Below are 19,833 nucleotides of genomic sequence, written 5' to 3'. Positions count from 1 at the left end.
GAGATTTTGCGATTGCAAGCTCTTAGGCACCTCTACCCAAGGGTTAATGGCTGCAGGGTCCCTTTATTGTTCAGTTTATAATGGTGGGTATGGCATAACTGACCATTCTAAGGCCTGATTCTTGCTGCAAAAAAGCTCAGGGAAAGAGAGATTCTTAAAAAAAAAACCCTGAAGAATAGCCACCTGCCTCACAGCTCCATCCCCTGATTTCATAGAACAATAATTGTGGAGTTATGTCCATTTCCAAGCCTTCAAATGGGATCAGAGTGGATTCCATTAACTAGCCTTGTAGTCATAGAATCCCTATAATGTGGAAATAGGCCATTTAACCCAACAAGTCAATATTGACCCTCCGAAGAGTAACCCACCCATACCCGTTTTCCCCCTACATTTAATTTTGATTAATGCATCTAACCTACAAATCCCTGAAAGCTATGGGCAATTTAGCATGGCCAATTCGCCTAATCTGCACATCTTTGGACTGAGAGGAAACTGGAGCAAGCTGACGTAGACACAGGGAGAATGTGCAGATTCCACACAGACGGTTGCCCGAGGCTTGAATCAAACAGGTCCCTGGTGCTGTGCGGCAACAGTGCTAACCACTGAGCCACTGTGCTGTCCATTGTGGAAGATTACAAGTAACTGAATTGAGGGATTTAAGCATTTGATTGAATAGACAAAGTGAACATTGGAAATAGTGACCAGTCTATCGCTTCAAATCTGCTTTGGTATTGAACAAGATCATTTTCTTTATTCACTTTGTTACGGATGTGGACATTCCTGGCCCATTTTAGTGCCCATCCCTAATTACTTTTAGCAAGATGGTGGTGAGCTGCTTTCTTGAACCACCATGTACTGTAGATTGACCCACAATGCCCTTAGGAATGAATTCCACGATTTTGACTTAGTGATACTGAAGGAAGAGCAATTATATTTCAAAGTCAGGGTGGTGAGTGACTTGGAAGGGAACTTGCAGATGCTGGTGTTCCTATTTGTTTTCTGCCCTTGTTCTTCTAGTTGCAAGTGGTCATGGGTTTGGAAGGTGCTGTTTAAGGACATGAGATTAATTTCTGCATACGTCTTGTAGATGGTACACACTGCAGCAACTGAACATCAGTGGTAGAGAGAGTGGATGCCATATGTGGTGCCTGTCAATCATGTTGCTTTGTTCTGGTTGGTTTCAAGCTGCTTGGTTGTTGGAATTGTATTTGTCCAGGCAAGTGGGGAATATTTTATAACTGTTCTGATTTGTGCCTTGCAGATGTTGTACAGACTTTGGAGAGTCAGGAGGTGAGTTAGTTGCCGCAGTACTCTTAGGCACTGGTCTGCTATTATAGCCATTTTATTTATCGTGATGCCGGTTGAGTTCCTGATCAGAGTAACTCCCAGGAGGTCAATAATGAGGCATTCAGTAATGGTGATACCATTGATTGTCAGGAGATGGTAATTAGATTGTCTTATCTCTTGTTGGAGATGGTATTTGCTTGGCATTCGTATGGCACAATATTACTTATCACTTGTTCACCCAAGGCTGAATATTGTGCAGGTCTCATTGCATTTGAACATGGACTGCTTCAATATCTGCAGCCATGACTGAGCTTCTATTTCAACTCCACCTAATTTCCTAAGTACCTAAAAAATCAATCATTCTCTGTCTTGACTCCACCATTAGAATCCATGGAGAGAATCTGGAGATTCACAAGCCTTTGAGTGAGGAAATGTCTCCACATCTTGGTCCCAAATGACTAGCCCCTTATTCTGAGATTGTACTCCTACGTTCTAGATTCCTCAACCTTTTCTCAGCATCTATTGTGTCAAATCAGTTAAGAATTTAATATTTCAATTTGAACATTTCAAATTGTTCTCAGCAGATCTGCTCCATTCAATTTGTCCTCATTCGAGAGACTAGGTTCATGAGCTTTTGTTGTGGTCCTTCCAGGATACACATGACCTTCCTTGTGTAAAGAGATCGATAATGCACAATATTTCCAGGTGTGTCTTTAGCAAAGCCATATATTATTGTAGTAAGACCTCTTTATTCTTAATTTCTAAATCCTCTGTAACCAAAGCTAACATGCTGTTTGCCTTCCTAAAAACTTGCAGTTATAACATTTATGAGATTATGATGTTTTCGGAGTGCATTTCACTTCCAATAAAATGAAGGGGTTCTTGTATCCTGTTCTGAAGTCTCCCTTACCGCCAGCCTGGATAGTTTGTATGTAATTTAAAGAGGCCCCAAATTGTTTTACTTGGAAGAAGCTGAGAAAAACTTTTACACTTTGAGGGAATGACAGCAGCCTGTGTGATAACAGTGGATAGACTATGAATCTCAAATTCCAGCGGATTTATTCCAAATGGTGAGTTATAATAAACTGCATTTAATTTCAAGTTGAAGAAGATTTGGACTTACGAGGATAGTTAATCAGCACTTTTTAACCTGGAAGCAAAGTCTTTGATTTTCATTGATGTAGAGATGGGCTTTGAGAAAGAAATAATTTTAAATCCCTGAAAACCTGGAGGCAAGGTTAATTTGCCAGACACTGAGATAGAATGCAGCAAAAGAGAGAAAGTCTGTGTGATAAAACAAAACTGCAGATGCCGAAGATCTGAAACCAAACAGGAATTGCTGGAGAAACTCAGCAGTTCTGGTAGCATCTTTGGGAAGAAAGCTGAATTAATGTTTTGAGTCAGGTGACTTTTTGTTGCAACCTGAGGATCCAGAACTTTCTGCTGTTGTTTCAGAATGTCTCTATGGTTCACCATGTTGGATTGTGGGTGAAAGTTTATACTTGGATTGAAAAGAACAACGTGCATTTCAAGTGAAATCTGAAGATTCACCTAAATTGCATGACAGGAAGGATTTCTAGTAATATTTTAATTGTGAAGGATTTGGAATTCAGTTCTGAATTAGAAGTTACCAGGCTGAGAAAGGAAAAGAATAGAATTAAACTATTAGGTGCTAAAATTCAAATTAATTCTTTTCAGGGATTTATGTTTGCTTTTAACATACATCTAATAATGTGTTTGCTCAGTTGTGATAAAATAGAAAAGATAGAATGCTATTCTTTAAAAAGTATGAGTTGCCGACAAGGATAATGTTTAGGCAATTGAGAATTTAGTCTTTAGTTGCAATAAACATTTCAAAATGTGAAATCTTGTAATGTCATTCAGGTATTTACTAGATGTTTGAATTGCTAAGTTGTAGAATTACTCCTGTTAATTTTCTCTCATTTGTGAACAAGAACATCCTGTCTTACTGTGAACATTTTCCCATCTCCTACCATTTCAAAAAAAAATTGTTTTTTAAACTTCCTTGTCAGTAGATTACTTCACATTTGTCACATTACCATTCTCTTGCCCACTCACCAAGCGTGACTGTATCCTCTGCAACCTCTTTGTCCATCTCGCTGTTTACTTCCCAAACCTAAGTCAAAGAGTAACAAAAAGATGGGGTACTGGGCTAATGGTCGGATACTTGGTAGTATGGATGAGCAGAGGGATCTTGGTGTCCATGTACACAGATCTTTGAAAGTTGCCACCCAGGTAAATAGTGCGGTGAAGAAGGCATATGGCGTACTGGCTTTTATAGGTAAAGGAATTGAGTTCCGGAGTACTGAGGTCATGTTGCAGTTGTATAAGACTCTGGTGCGGCCGCATCTGGAGTATTGTGTGCAGTTTTGGTCGCCATACTATAGGAAGGATGTGGAGGCACTGGAACGGGTGCAGAGGAGATTTACCAGGATGTTGCCTGGTATGGTAGAAAGATCGTATGAGGAAAGGCTGAGGCACTTGGGGTTGTTTTCATTGGAGAAAAGAAGGTTTAGGGTGACTTGATAGAGGTGTACAAGATGATTAGGGGTTTAGATAGGGTTGACAGTGAGAATCTTTTTCCACGTATGGAGTCAGCTATTACAAGGGGGCATAGCTTTAAATTAAGGGGGGGTAGGTATAGGACAGATGTTAGGGGTAGGTTCTTTACTCAGCGAGTCGTGAGTTCATGGAATGCCCTGCCAGTAGCAGTGGTGGACTCTCCCTCATTATGGGCATTTAAGCGGGCATTGGATAGGCATATGGAGGATAGTGGGCTAGTGTAGGTTAGGTGGGCTTGGATCGGCGCAACATCGAAGGCCGAAGGGCCTGTACTGCGCTGTATTCTTCTATGTTCTATGTTCTATTAACTGAGGCCCACTACAGGCAAGTTACAGCTTGACAATGTTCCACTTATTCCTACTTTTGTTCTGTCCTTTAACCAGTCCTCAATCCATGCCAAAAAAAAACCCTAATTCTATAATCCTGGTCCTACAAAAACATTAAGCTTTTCAAATTTCCTTTCTTAAACCTGTATTGAAAAATGAACATTAATGTCAGGCTTTTCAGTGGGAATTCCTTCTCACAAAGGATAGTGGATACCTACAACTGTCCCTCCCACAAAGCTATTGTAAATTCAAAACTAAGATTGATCATTTCCTATTAGGGCAGGACTATTAAGATACAATTGAAGCATGGAAGGCCATGAAGGGTCTTGATAGGATAGATGGGTTTATTTGAAAGTACTATCTTTCGGAAAGCTGCTGCTGCTTCAGGCAACTAATGGGGCAGGATCATAAGACACAGAATTTATAGCACAGGATTCTAGTGTCATGGAACTGATATGGTATATTGAACAAACCTAGATTGCTGTTAAGACTTTCATCTTTTAGAATAGGTTGCAGATTTCAGTTCATTAATATGTAAATCCCAGAACTTCTTTCAAGTCACATTCCCGAGATAACTTAAGATTTTTTAAATAAAAGTGACAGCTCAGACAATGCATTAAAGGTGTGAGGCTATGGTCTGTTTGTATTCCAATCTTGAGTCAGACTGGTTCTATTTCTAAAATAGGAATTTATAAAATGTCATTTGGATTTTGGATTTGCACATACATTCTACTTTGTTTAAAAAGCACACAGGCAGTCGATCTGTGTGACATTTTATAAATTCCTACTTTGGAAATAGAACCAGTCTGACTCAAGATTGGGCGGCACGGTGGCACAGTGGTTAGCACTGCTGCCTCACAGCGCCAGAGACCCGGGTTCAATTCCCGCCTCAGGTGACTGACTGTGTGGAGTTTGCACGTTCTCCCTGTGTCTGCGTGGGTTTCCTCCGGGTGCTCCGGTTTCCTCCCACCATCCAAAGATGTGCATGTCAGGTAAATTGGCCATGCTAAATTGCTCGTAGTGTTAGGTAAGGGGTAAATGTAGGGGTATGGGTGGGTTTAGCTTCGGCGGGTCGGTGTGGACTTGTTGGGCCGAAGGGCCTGTTTCCACACTGTAATCTAATCTAAAAAAAAAGATTGGAATACAGACAGACTCTAACCTCACACCTTTAATACATTGTATCAGCTGAGATGTCAACCTTTTTTTATAAAACCTTAAGTTATCTCTGGAATATGGCTTGAAGGAGGTTCTGGGATTTACGTATCAATGAATTGAAACCTGCAACCCATTCTAAGTGATTAAAGATTTAACAGCAGTCTAGGTTTGTTCAATACATCTGCATCAGTTTGATCTTTTACTACAAATTCTGTGTCTTATGATCCTGCCGAAGTAGCTACCTGACAAAGGAGCAGTGCTCCAAAAGCTTGCATGTCTGTGGGGCAGCACAGTGGCTCAGCAGTTAGCACTGCTGCCTCACAGCACCAGCATCCCAGGTTCGATTCCAGCTCGGGCCACTGTCTGTGTGGAGTTTGCACATTCTCCCTGTGTCTGTGTGGCTTTCCTCCAGGTGCTCAGGTTTCCTCCCACAGTCCAAAGATGTGTGGGTCAGGTGAATTGACCATGCTAAATTGCCCATAGTGTTAGGTGCAGTAGTGAGAGGGAAATGGGTCTAGGTGGGTTACTCTTCGGAGGGTCAGTGTGCAGGCCGAAGGGCCTGTTTCCACACTGTAGGGAATCTAATCTAATCTTCCAAATAAACCTGTTGGACTATAACCTAGTGTTGTGTGATTTTTAACTTTGTCCACCCCAGTCCAACACTGGCACCTCCTCATCATATTTAAAACAAAGATAAGGTAAAAAAATGTTCTCTGGTTGAGTCTTGGCTCTTCCTGAAAAAGGAATGGAAGCAGAGTCTGAATATTTAAGGCAAAAGTGCATAGATTGTTAGTAAGCAAGGAGATGAAAGGGTACCAAGGCAGGCAAGAATGTGGATTTGAAGTTCTAGACAGATGAATCATGATCATCTTAAATTGCAGAGTGGATTTGAGGGGTCAACTGGCCGACTCTTGCTCCTTTCTGCACTAAAGCTGCCTGCAATAGATCCTGCAAACCTGCCGGAAGAAAGACATACCAAAACCAGCGTCCTCGACCAGACCAACATCCCCATCATAGAGGCACTGACTATCCTTGGTTGGCTATAACGGACTGGGCACGCCAACTGCATGACTGACACGAGACTCCCCAAGCAGGTGTTGTGCTCCCAGCTTCGAAATAGCAGGCAAGCCCCAGGTGGATAGAGGAAGTGCTTCAGTGATGACCTCAAGGTCTCACTGGCAAAGTGTGGCATTCCCACAGACTAGGGCGAATTACTGTCCCAAGACCCGCTCAAGTGGAGGAGGAGCATCTGGGAACAGTCAAGCACCTAGATATTTGCCATCAAGGGGGTAAAAATGGAAGCCAGGTGAAAACAGCAAAAGGAGCGGGCTACCACACCATTGCCCAAGTCACTACCACTGCCTGCTCCAAGTGAAACAAAACCTGTGAAAGCCGCACCAGACTGTACGGCCATGTGGACTCATCCAGAGAATGGAAGACACTCATCCTCTTCTGCAAAGGACCGCCGATGATGATGGTCCTGCTCCTCCTACTTGTGTTTGTAAAGTGCCTACTGAATTGAGATGTTGATCTAGTAGTGTCATGAAACAGGTTAAGGGGGTTGAATGGCTTAATTGTATCACTATTGCGTTGTCATGATCAAAGCCAAGCCACCAGGTGTTTGTTCACTGGGGTTTAGCATGAAAGTTAACTTGTCCTGCTTGTGTGCTTCCAGCTGGTTGCTGAGATCTACTGAACAAACATTTCAGTATACAACTATTAGAATGAGGAATGGAGTGTTGTTTAAAAACAAGAACTAAATCAAACTTGAAATGATCATTTTAATGCAGTAGTATTTGCATTTATCTTACCAAAAAAAGTACACATTTGATTGCCTGACAAATATACTTGTCTTTTTTGGGGAGAAAACAAAACAAACATTGCAATACAGTATTGCTGCAGGCTTATATAAGTGAAGCTTACTTTAAGGTGAAATTATTACATAACAGAATTATACAAAAAGGTGTCACTTCATTCTGATCATGGCTACTGATCCAACTCAGTCCCTTGGATCCAAGTGCTATATCCTTGACATCGTAGTGTTTTAGCTTTTGACTTCTTTAAACCATAGACTTTCTGTGGTAGCAAACTCCACAGGCTCGCCACCCTTTGGATGTAGAAATTTCTTTTTATCTCAGTCCTAACAGGTTTATCCCATATCCTTCCATTGTCAACCACAGCAAGGCTCAAAGGACTTTTTTTTTTGTTTTCATGAACGTTTTGTTTGTTCATGGAGTCTTGCTATTGAACTCTAAAACAATGAGAATTAATCGAAATGGCCTTGACTGTAAGGCTACATTTTGTACTGAATGTCATAATTCTTTTTAAAAACGCACCAGGTGTTTGGCAGGACTTTATCTCATTTATGTAACAGTTTGTGAGAAATATCGTGCTCTTCAAATATAAATGCCTATAATTTCTCTATGCTTTACATATATCATGTATGATGGCAGCAGTGGTAAATTCCCCATTTCAGAGGGGTTAGTTTTGAGATTCAAGGATAAGGGGCATCTGATGTCAGTGGTAATGTTTAATTGATAGGCATCTAAGGGTAACAAGCAACTAATAAGTTGGCATGGGTAAGAATACATCAATTGTTGTTGAAAAAATTAGCCAAAACTCTGTTGTTTGCATGATTTGTAATTTAGCTGCTTGAACAAAAACTGTACAGAAAAATTGTTTCTAAAAAATCAGTTAACATTTGGAAACTTATTCAAATGACATTATTATATTAAATGTTGATAATAGTGAGCATGTTAGCAGCAAGGGGAAGAGCTACCATGTTTGACCTTAAAGTGGTTTTCCAACTTTGTTTTTAACAGGTTCTTTGAGACATGAACTACTACAGCTGAAGGTTTCAGCCAAAGTAGCTCAACAGAAAGGTACACAATCATCATATGTCTGTAACCTGCATGGTGCATGGCCGTTATTGCTTTCTTTGCAGTTGTGTGGGTTTGAAGAAATTGGTTTTCCTATTCTTTTGGATTAACAGCAAACATTAAAATATAAAGCCGTACATATATCCCCAGTAATCTACTATGAAAATATCTGATTGAGTGTAATACTAAGAGTGAGCCAGATCAATTCCAGATTCAGTTCCTATTTTGTTAATTGATCTCAACCCAGTATGTAACTGAGCTCAGTAATTGGCTTTGGGGGGAGGAAAGGGTAAAATCAGCGAGAATTCCTGAGAACATCATGATAAATGTGCCTTTGTGCACAATGATTGCTAACAGGATTGGTGCAGAGTGAGTCAGTTCAGAGGCAAGCAGTGGCAAAAGGTGTATGGTGGGATTGGGATATTGAGGAAGAGAATATAGGATGGGTCAGCAAGAGCAAAGTTCCCAACTACTTCATTGCCACCCTGTTTTTCATACCAGATTCTTCAACATCATGCCCTGGCCCCACTCGTTTACACACATTTATTTTCCACTCCACTATTGATTATTATAGAAAGCATGTGTACTAACTTGAATTAAGACTTGTAAGATATTCTTCCAAACTTATCCTGTCATGTTCCTATTGATCATAATGTCATGGATTATTCTCTGTCTTGTACAAGCTTATGTTACTCTTTTTATTAGTTAATTTTACCTGTTTCAAGCAATATGATAACATTGTGATCAATAGACTTAAATACAAAATGAAGAGTGCAGTTTCAATTTTTTGAGTTTTCATTTCTGTATTTTGCAACATTCTGTAATTATTTGTATATTGATTTTTTTTTGTCTGGGAGAGAAGAGAGTGGTGGAGATTCTTGTTTTTTTTTCCTCCTTGCTTGTTTAAATATGTATGAAGTTATAGTCAGTTTAAACTTTTGCCATACTGCAATCCATAGTGGCTATACTGCAATCCAAAGTTTGTGAGAAGATTTGTAGCTCGGGTGCTCATTGTTGTCGTTCTGTTCGTCGAGCTGGGAATTTGTGTTGCAGACGTTTTGTCCCCTGTCTAGGTGAAGTCCTCAGTGCTTGGGAGGCTCCTGTGAAGCGCTTCTGTGATGTTTCCTCCGGCATTTATAGTGATTTGTATCTGCTGCTTCCGGTTGTCAGTTCCAGCTGTCCGCTGCCGTGGCCGGTATATTGGGTCCAGGTCGATATGCTTATTGATTGAATCTGTGGATGAACGCCATGCCTCTAGGAATTCCCTGGCTGTTCTCTGTTTGGCTTGTCCTATAATAGTAGTGTTGTCCCAGTCGAATTCATGTGGCTTGTCATCTGAGTGTGTGGCTACTAAGGATAGCTGGTCGTGTTGTTTTGTGGCTAGTTGGTGTTCATGGATGTGGATCATTAGCTGTCTTCCTGTTTGTCCTATGTAGTGTTTTGTGCAGTCCTTGCATGGGATTTTGTACACTACATTGGTTTTGCTCATGCTGGGTATCGGATCCTTTGTCCTGGTGAGTTGTCGTCTGAGAGTGGCTGTTGGTTTGTGTGCTGTTATGAGTCCTATGGTCGCAATAGTCTGGCATCCATGAACACCAACTAGCCACGAAACAACACGACCAGCTATCCTTAGTAGCCACACACTCAGATGACAAGCCACATGAATTCGACTGGGACAACACTACTATTATAGGACAGGCCAAACAGAGAACAGCCAGGGAATTCCTAGAGGCATGGCATTCATCCACAGATTCAATCAATAAGCACATTGACCTGGACCCAATATAACGGCCACGGCAGCGGACAGCTGGAACTGACAACCGGAAGCGGCAGATACAAATCACTATAAATGCCGGAGGAAAGATCACAGAAGCGTTTCACAGGAGGCTCCCAAGCACTGAGGACTTCATCTAGACAGGGGACGAAACGTCTGCAATACAAATTCCCAGCTCGGCGAACAGAACCACAACAATCCATAGTATCTGATCTCATTTGGAACAATTGTACTTAGATTTGAAAGGTGTTTTTGTTTCTTGTACCATCCTTAATTACAGTTTGTGTAATTTCCTTCTCCGTGTCAAATTTAGCAAGACTTTCCAAATTCACTTTGCTTCAGCTTGCTTTAAGTATTTGGTTTATGTTGTCCTCACACAGAGCTTAAAGTTGATATTGGAAAGGCTGTTTTATTTAAAAATGGGCTCCACTTGCAACTTTTCTACATATTGAGTATGTCAATAATACATTAGGTGTAGACTTTGTAGACAGTTTGTTTTCGTTACTACAAAGTAAGTAAAGTCACCGTAGCTCCAAAGGAACATAGCGTTGCTGTCATTTGTGTGAGAGAGAGAGAGAGACACGACCGGTGGTGGTTTAACCTAAGGGTCACCACATCTCTGACAAGCCCACAGTGGCGTCACTTTGCATTGCAGATTGGCAGTCCAGCCAACTGAGCTGCCTGATCCCCATTACCAAGAGTATGCATAACAGTGCAGTAGTACTGAAATGTGATTCATTGCAACAAAGGTTCTGATATGTACGATTTGAAAGAGTGTTGTGTTGTTAAAAAAATCTGTGTTTTTCTAGCATGGTACTTTGAACATGCTAGTTACGTTCCATTCGAACACCAGCTAAACAAGTGAACACCTTTCTGTTGTTTACCTTTCTCCATCACCAAATGTGTAGTTTTCAAACCAAGTCCTAACTTACAAACTGAAGGCTGTATTTGTACTCCAGCCATGGGGATACTAAATTTACCAAATACCTCGTTTTTGTTGTAATGGAACAGGACAAGATTGAAAGATTGGAGTATACCTTCAGTTGTATATGCAAGAGTTTGTCAAAAATGTCACTTCATATATCCAAAATAAATGTAGATCAGTCTTATTAACTTGAATTGTCGCTGATTGGAGATGCTGAACTTAAGCTAAATTGTAGCACTTCATAATCGGATGGTAACCTGTTTTTGCTTACTACAATGTGAAATTAAAGGTATGATGTAGAATGATTATTAAAACAAAGTCTAAAAATCTGCCCTCTATCTTTTAGCTTGCAGGATTTTATGTGTATTAAAGATTATACTTGAGAAGTTACTTTATGTACTTGACATTATATAAGAGAAGGTACTTTATGTACAAGAGATAAAAGTATGAGAATGGCTGGTGGTTCTTTGAAAATATTTGCATTGTTAGGTGATCTGAATTTTCTTTAATTCTCACCTGCAATATATTTATTTTCTTCAAGAAGCTGCCATTCTAGGAAGCCTCTGCATTGTTGATATTTAGTCTGGACAAATAATTTGGTTTATTTCAGTACAAGGTTGTTTGTTAATTCTGAACATGAAGTGTTCAGTCAGTGCAGTCCTGGAATGATTGTTTTTTTTTGATCACTGTGACAAGTTTTGATTTAGTAAGGAAGTAGTCTGGAAAGGTTATCGAGATTTTGTTAACATCTCTGTTTGCAAAATATATGAATTTTACAATTTAGACATGCATATGTAATGTGTTCCTTACATATTACAAAGGTGCTAAATCCCCTTCCATCAGTGTCTATAGAAACTGTGCTGAAGCCTACTCTTCCCCCAGTTAATCTTTTGAGAAATGTTGATTCAGAAACTTATTTATTTTCAGTCCTTATTTTGAACTTTAGAATTGGTTTTAGTCCACCAAAAAGTTTAACCAGTCCAGTCATGAATAAGATGACTAATTGATTGGTGAATTTGCACATTCCTTTCAGCATCTGAGTGATTGTATCTTTGTGGTAGTTGATATCTTGAGATGCTGCTACTTTAGAAAATTCTTTTATGTTTTGATGAATAGCCCCACACTTCAGTTCTAGCAATTTATCCTATTGTTACAGTAACATGTGACACTTGTTGAGGGTCAGTGTATTTATTACACAGATGTTTTCCAGCTGCCTCTTATGCCATTAGGAACTTTCCAATATTAATATATAACAGATGTCACAAATAATTATTAAGTTATCAAACGCTTGCGCTGATTGACTGACTGTTGAAGGAACCTGTGGTTAATGATATTGTCACCCTATTTCAATACCTTTGATTAAAACCCCATGACTATTTTCTTTGATAAAAATCAATTAATAACCTGAGAATAAATTCTTAATATTGGAAAATGGATCATCTTTGCTGATGATGGCAAAAGCATTTAGATCCAGGCTGCTATTGTATTTGCAGTTAGGATGTTATAACCGTTTTTTTTCCTAATTACCTGTAATTTGTTCAGAGATGCTATAATACCTCTGGCACAGGTGGAACTTGAACCCTGGTCTCTCACTCCAGGGGTAGGAACATTACCACTCTTATAATAAGTGGCTAAGATCCACGATATAAGATCATGGGAACAGGCATAAGTCATTCATCCTCTTGAGCTTGGTCTCTCTTAACTGAGATTATGGGTGGTCTTAACTCCATTTGACTCTCTGGGCACCATACCCCTTAGCACTGATTGCTTTTAAAAAAATCTAACTATCTCAGTCTGAGAATTGTTAGTGAAGCCTTTTGTAGAAGAGAGGGTGGGTGCTCTTTGTGAGATTGTTCTGTGTTCTTTGCTGAATGGACCTAGTTTTAATTTTAAATTTATGTCCTCTTATCTTAGTTTGCCCCACCAAAAAAAAGTACTTCTCTCAAACTACCCAATCAGTTTCTTTCAAAAGCTTTGAAATCTCTGTCAAATCATGTTTTAACTCAGACTAGTATTCAATAGAATATACTATGTTGAAATTGCTCAAATGAAAACCTAAGTTGATGGTATTTTAATGAATCTGTACCTCATTCCTTGCAAGATCAAGATAAATATTTGTGAATTTTATGTAATTAATCTATGGAGGGTGGCTGTTTCAGGAGACAGTCTCCAAGTACCCCTCTCCCTTCTTGATGTGTCGCAGTATCCATCACCAGCACTGCACCTCTAAGCTGAATTTCCTCAAGAAGCCAACACTTGCTGCAGATTTCACTATGGATTATGCTGACACCAGCTCCCACATATTGCAACATATTGGCTGCCAAGCCATCTCAGAAATAATCAACTTCAATTTAAATATTTTAAGTGAATTTCTTGCCTTTATTATTCTTAGTGGTAATAACATCTGATTTAAACCACTTGGCTAATCAAAAGGTACACTGAAGAAACCTTCTTATCACCTACCTTTCTTTGACATCAAACTCCGCTCTAACACATAGAAACAGATTGAAGAGGTTTTCCTGCCATCATTGCCCTTCTCAACCAGGAGTACACTTCATAAAGTTGCTGTCCCCATGCACGCTCACTCTTCATGAAGTTGGTGTTACATAAAGATGTGATGTTGTTTTCAAATCCACTAGAACCTTGGTGGAATCTAGAGAATTTGTGAAGATGACTACCAATATATCTATTGTCTCTTCAGGGGGACGTTTGTAGCCTTTAGATCTGTTTAGTTTTCTTGGTAATTTTCTCTAGTAATTGTGGTTATTTTAAGTTCCTTCTTCCCTTTTACCTCTTCATTTGGTAATATTCTTGGGATGCTTTTTATGTCTTCTACTTTGATCCCATTTTGATGTTTATAAATTGATGTGACAACAGAGTGAGGATGGTAGGGATGAAGGGAGAGGCAGCAAAATTGTGCTTGTTCCAGCAGATACTACAATAACAAAGCTAAAGTCTTGCCTTGGAGCATGCCGGGTAATTGTACTTCACTTAAAAGTGATTAATTAAAGGAGTTGCTCCACAGGTGCCATTAGCAGGCTGTGACTGATCAAGCCCAAAACTGACCCCCACTGGGGGTTAAGCTCTATTGTTTGGGAAATGCTACTATGCTAGCTTTTTTATGCCTTTTTTTATTTTCAATATATTTTGCTAGCTTTAGAAATTTGCCAAATATCTGACCTACTACTAATGTTTTCAGTATTAAATGCCTTTTGTGTGTCACCATCCTTAACTATATGGAGTCAGATACCGGAACTCGTCATAGAGTTGTGTAACTTTAAGAATTAAATGTAATACTTTGACATGTATTAAATTTTTTTGGTAATTAGTCATGATTTTTCAAATAATATGCCTCCAGTAACATCTTTTATGTCTCTGTTTCATTACAACTTGATATTACTTGCTCACCAACCTTTTTTTGCTATTTCATTCTACTCCTTCTCATGTTTCTCTCTCTCTCGTCTCTAGTCTTTGAAAACTTTTAATATGCAATGGTTTGCAAATGCATGTTTGCAGTCTTAAAACAACAATGCTTCCACTATCAGGTCAGTCACACTACTGTACTTTTACTACAGAAACACATCACTTTCCTATATATTTGCAGGAGGGCAGAATGGAATTAAAGGGGACACTCACACCAGTGATGATGATCTCGCCAGTGAAGTGCTCAGTCATTGCAGCAGTGCCAGTGAGACGGCCAGTGTGCCTGAGGAAGGTACTGATAACATCCATTATCTACAGTGTTTAAAGTTTCAAGGCTTTGTATAAACTTAAAACAGACTTGGAGCACTTCTGAAACATTATGCAAATTAATCACAATTGCTGATTCTCCATAACTTTCTAATCTCCTTTCATACATGCAATCCCAATTAGCACTTCTGAAGAGAGAGGAAAGAAGGGTATGAAATTCATTCTCACCTCAATTAGAAGGATAAAAGGCAAGATCTAGATCTGCATTTGACTTTTAAAAATCCCATGCCTCAAGATGTTGTACTTTCACATTATAAAATTAAGTAACTGGCTTCAAGAGGTTAAGAAGTTGTGGACAATCAGTAATTGTGATTAATTTGCATGATGTTTTAGAAGTGTTCTAGAGCTAGCCTCATCCCTAGCCGTGCACTTATGGCAAATTTCCCATGTATGTCCTGTCGAGGGAAAGCAGAGTACATTCTGTTTGATCAACTACTACTCCATCAGCCGCCTCTTATTAGCAAAGTGACGGAAGCAGTTATTGACAGAGCTATTTATCCAGGGGTGCTTATTTAACAATAACCTCACTGATGTTTGGATTGGATTTCACCAGGGCCACTTGGCTCAAAGCTCATCACAGGATTTGTTCAAATTTGAACAAAGGCAGCGAATTTCATTAGTGATCTGAAAAGGTTACATTTAACATCAAGGTAGCATTTGACTGTGTTAGGGAGTCAGTGAAGTCAATGGAAATCAAGATGAACACTTTCCACTGATTGGTATAATATCAAGCACAAAGGAAGGTGACTGTGGTTGTTGAAAGGCTATTCATTTCATGCCACATCACTTGCCACTTATCAACTCAAACCTGAATGTTGTCCAGACCTTGCTGACAGGGCATGAACTGTTCTGTTATCTGACCATTTGTAAATGGAACTGAACATGGTAATCAACAGTGAGCATTCTCACTTCTGATCTTATGATGGAAGGAATATCTTCTGTTGAAATGCTGTTATTTGTCTCAGTCTTTGTTAATGAGTTCCACATTCTAACCACTAATTATTTTGTAAGAGCAAATTTTGCAATTGTATGTTGCACTGCTCTTAAGAGTCAAATATCTGGATGATGATAAGGCAACTTGCAGTGGAAGGTTCTTAAAATGGTCTTTTATTGTTGAAGGTTTTATTTGCCCAAGCAGATGGGGCGAATTGGCAAACATCATTGTTTTCTTTTTGTTTAGGAGGTGAAGGTACTAATGAACAAATGGCCCAGGAGGAAGCAGAAAATAAATTGAAGGAATGTATTGATAATACAATGGATAAAAGGTGAGGCAGACATGAGTGCATTGCATTTACTTGTAGGCTGTCAGAGCTTTCCAGATATAGTAGCTAGAGTTGTTTGGCTTTTATTGTGTTGCATTAATCTATTTTCTATTTTTAGTGCAAAGGTACGACAAAATGCTCTTGAAAGCCTCAAGTTAGCATTTTCTTCAAAGATTCTGGCAGATTTTTTGGTGGAGAGGCGAATTACTCTCACTGATTGTTTGGAACGCTGCTTAAAGAAAGGTATGAATATCTTGTTAAATTGATGTAGAAGTTTCAAAGATATCCGCTTTGAAGAAATGGCTGGTAGATCCTTACTTTGCTGATCTATTCTTGATTATAATGCAATACTAGTCATAATCTAACTTCATCCTCACCAGAAAAGTTCAAATTTTACTATGGTGAATTACTGTTAGATTTTAAATTGAAATGACAATCAGTAAGTCAGAGTGGGCAAAAAGTTAACAGTTGGAATATAATGTTGGGAAATGACAGGTTAGGCACTTTGGCCAGAAGAATAGAGAGGCTGAATGTTATTTAAATAGAGAAAGACTGAAGGAAGCCACAGAATAGAGGGATTGGAAATCCTAAAATGAATCCAGGTTCACCAGGTAATAGGGCAGGCAAATGGAATACTGATCTTTACTTCAGACGGAATGGAGTATAAAAAGAGGGAGAGTTTGCTAAAACTAGTTAGACCATGACTGGAATATTGTGAACAATTTTGAGTCCCTATTATCTAAGGATGGGCATGCTCATGGGTAGTTCAGAGAATGTTCATAGGTTGATATCAGGTATGGACGGATTATATTATGAGGAGAGATTGAGTAGGTCTGAACCTGTGCTTGTTAGAATAAAGAATAATAAGAGTTGCCCCTATTTGAAACATAAGAGATTCTTGTGGGACTTGATTAGTTAGATGCAGAAAGGCTTTTATACCTTGTTTGGGACCAAAGAGATTGGATGAGGAATTTCGTCTCTGAGGCTCGTGATTTTGTGGCATTTATTACTGCACAGGGCTGTCAATGCTGGGTTAAGCATATTCAAGACTGGGGTATACTGATTAAAATCCAATCATGAAATTCGGGGTTATGGGTATAGGGTAGGAAAGTGGACTGGAGAGCTATCCGATCATCCATGATCTTGTTGAATGATGGAGCAGACTCTGGGTTGAATGACATGCTTTTACTCCTTAAGGTCAAGTAGCATTTGTGGAGAGAGCAATTAAGGTAGCATTTTGCAATTATTTTTCATCAAACTGGAAAATATCGGCGAAGAACCATTCTTAAGTGGAGTGAGAGAAAGAACAAAAATGAGAGGCCTAGGATAGAGTGGGTGAATAGTGGTGGAATTAAGTGACAATCAGGACAAAGTACATTGAAAAGACTGTGGTGTTGCACTAGTTCCTGCACTGACCTTACTTTCCAACATTGAAACACACTTCAAAATTGTATGCTTCCGTACACATATAGAATATGGTCTTTCCGTGTGACATCAAACATAAATTTGTGATGACATGTTGCGTCTGCTATTGTTTGCATGTGTGCTTCTGGATTAACTCTGCAGCTGTCTGCAGTTGGGAGTATCTGCACACACTGCTGTGCAAAAGGATTGATAATGGAACAAAGATAGAAATGAAAGATGAGCCAAGCAAAGGTGTAAATGATCACCTCAGAATCTGGGTGTTAAAAGCTGATTAGGTTCAAATACAACTTTAATTTCATATTTGCTTTTCTTAAGGTAAGGGTGAAGAACAAGCCATTGCAGCGACTGTCATATCCTTACTGTGTATTCAGCTGGGATCGTGCAAAGAAGGAGAAGATGTTTTCAAAACCCTGAAATCTGTCCTAACTAATATCTTTACTGACAAATCATCTAGCTTGGCTGCCAGACACAGTGTAAGTACTGTATTTTCTAAGTGATACTTCAATATTTGGTCCTTAGGCCCTTGTGAGATTGGAACGTTGTTAGTGGAACTGCAAGAATATTGAGAGATTACTTTTTTAAAAGTAATTTAAATTTGATATTAAATCTGTGATAATAAAGTATCTTTCAGAAATGAGTGATTCGTGCTGTAGAGCTTACTGTAAAAGATTCTGGGACACAAAACAGTTGTGGAATTGTGCATTCTTCAACTCTGCCTTTTCCTTAAGACCAGTGCAAGTTTGTCGAACAAGCAGCTCATGTGCTCCTATGTAACTTGCCCAGCCTTTGTAAAAAGCTGCTCTCCCCTCTCTCGTGTGCTGCAAAATTAGGTGATTTACTGGCTTGCTGGCAAATCACAGGTTGAATAGGTGTGTCGATTGTTGGGAACTGAGTGGGTAGTGAATAGTTTGCTGGCTGACTGAGGCTTTTCTGGGTAGGTGTGAGTGGGGACCTGCAATGGAGAATGGCTGTTGGGTCCACACTGACTTGCTGCGAGGGAGAGGGGGAGATTCAATAGCAGAGTTGGCTGGGTGGAAACCCCAAGACAGGTGAAAAGCAACCCAACTCCTATTTCAATTGAATTCTACTAAGGCCACTTTAGATTGAACCCCACTATGGTCATTAAATCCAATTCTTTGGCTTGGCCTCAGTCCTCGCCTACTCCTCTGGTGATCAGCACCAGCGGTTAGTCTTTTTCTTTCAAGCTCTGTTCCTTAACCAGAGAGGCAATTTTTTTTAGTTTAACTCTGGCTTGGCACTTTTTAATGGTAAACTTTGTTCATTACTCAATTTATTGACAGAATTATTGCTTTGGAATTGTTTATTCCTGAAATTTGCTCTTGTGGCAAACCTCACTTTTTGAATTTGCTTACCTAATAGCCCTCAATGCAGCAGAGATTTGTGGCCCCCTGTGGGTAAGGTTTGGACAGTCTTGCTCTGGGACCTATAATCACTCAGTTGACTCCTATCCAAAGTTACTTTTCCTCTCATTGCTGAAGTTTTTTAAAATTTGTTAATAGAATGTGATCATCTTTGGCGAGGCCAGCATTTATTGTCCAACGCTGGTTGTCCTTCAAAACAAGCTACCTTCTTGAACCACTGCAGTTCCTTTGGTGTTCGTAGAACAACAAATCTGCTAGGCATCGAGTTCCTTCACGACAATGAAGGACTGGTGATTTATTTCCAAGTCAGGATGCTGACTGGCTTAGAGGGGAACTTGTAGGTGGTCGTGATCCTGTGTATCAGCTGTCCTTGTCCTAGATAGAAGAGGCTGTGGGTTTGGAAGCTATTGTCTAAGGAGCTTTGGTGAATTTCTGCATCTTGTAAATGGTACGTATTGCTGTTACTAAGTATTGGTGATGGAGGAAGTGTATGTTTATTGATGTGGTGCCAATAAGTGGGACAGCTTTGTTCCCAGATGGGATTAAGCTTCTTGAGCATTGAAGCTGCACTCATTCAGGCAATTGGACAGTATTCTGTCACAGTCCTGAGTTGATCCTTGTAGATTGCTGAAGTTTGGGACAAAGTATCAGCTGTCAGCACAGCGCTTCCCTAACTTTTTCCCACCATGGACCCATTTTGGTACCTGAAAGTTGTCAAGTTCCCATTCCTGAGTATGTGGACGAAAGAAAGCTTGAGAGAAGTAGGATTGAAAGCTACTGAATCCACAGGGTTATAAAGCAAAGAGCACCAACGTTACTTTTTAAGACCCAACTAAGCCCAACAAGATCAGGCAGTTCGGCCATAGGCTTTGTGAAAAGAAAATGCGTGATTCATGATTTAAAGGCCACACAGCATCCATTGCTGCACTGGAGCTTTCAATCCCAAACTTTTCACTGCTAACCCCACTGAGGGTCACAACCAACAGTGTGTGGAGCTCAGTGTTTTTGGTAAATGAATTTTAGACAGAGTCAGATGTTCTGTTTAATTTAACTGTTCCATGTTTTTGCTTTGGGGCTCTCAGGAA

The 19,833-nt window shown here is 39.6% G+C and overlaps 1 protein-coding gene across 2 annotated transcripts in view; it reads left to right on the top strand.

Moving 5' to 3' along the window:
• Positions 1–19,833, top strand: part of LOC122558865 (interferon-related developmental regulator 2-like) — a 41,058-nt gene that overhangs the window by 3,699 nt on the left and 17,526 nt on the right. Inside the window, exons 2-6 of one of the 2 annotated variants that reach the window (XM_043707726.2) lie at positions 8,174–8,233; positions 14,534–14,644; positions 15,860–15,944; positions 16,060–16,184; positions 17,682–17,839. In XM_043707726.2, coding sequence (XP_043563661.2) covers positions 8,174–8,233; positions 14,534–14,644; positions 15,860–15,944; positions 16,060–16,184; positions 17,682–17,839 — 539 coding nt within the window. The remainder of the gene's footprint in view (positions 1–8,173; positions 8,234–14,533; positions 14,645–15,859; positions 15,945–16,059; positions 16,185–17,681; positions 17,840–19,833) is intronic. The other variant, XM_043707727.2, reaches the window with a different exon arrangement.

The sequence above is a fragment of the Chiloscyllium plagiosum genome, unplaced genomic scaffold, assembly GCF_037043375.1.
Source record: "Chiloscyllium plagiosum isolate Xiang-an unplaced genomic scaffold, Cpla_swu_hap1 HiC_scaffold_14, whole genome shotgun sequence".
Taxonomy (NCBI): Eukaryota; Metazoa; Chordata; class Chondrichthyes; order Orectolobiformes; family Hemiscylliidae; genus Chiloscyllium; species Chiloscyllium plagiosum.
This window is presented reverse-complemented; position numbering and strand designations above follow the sequence as displayed.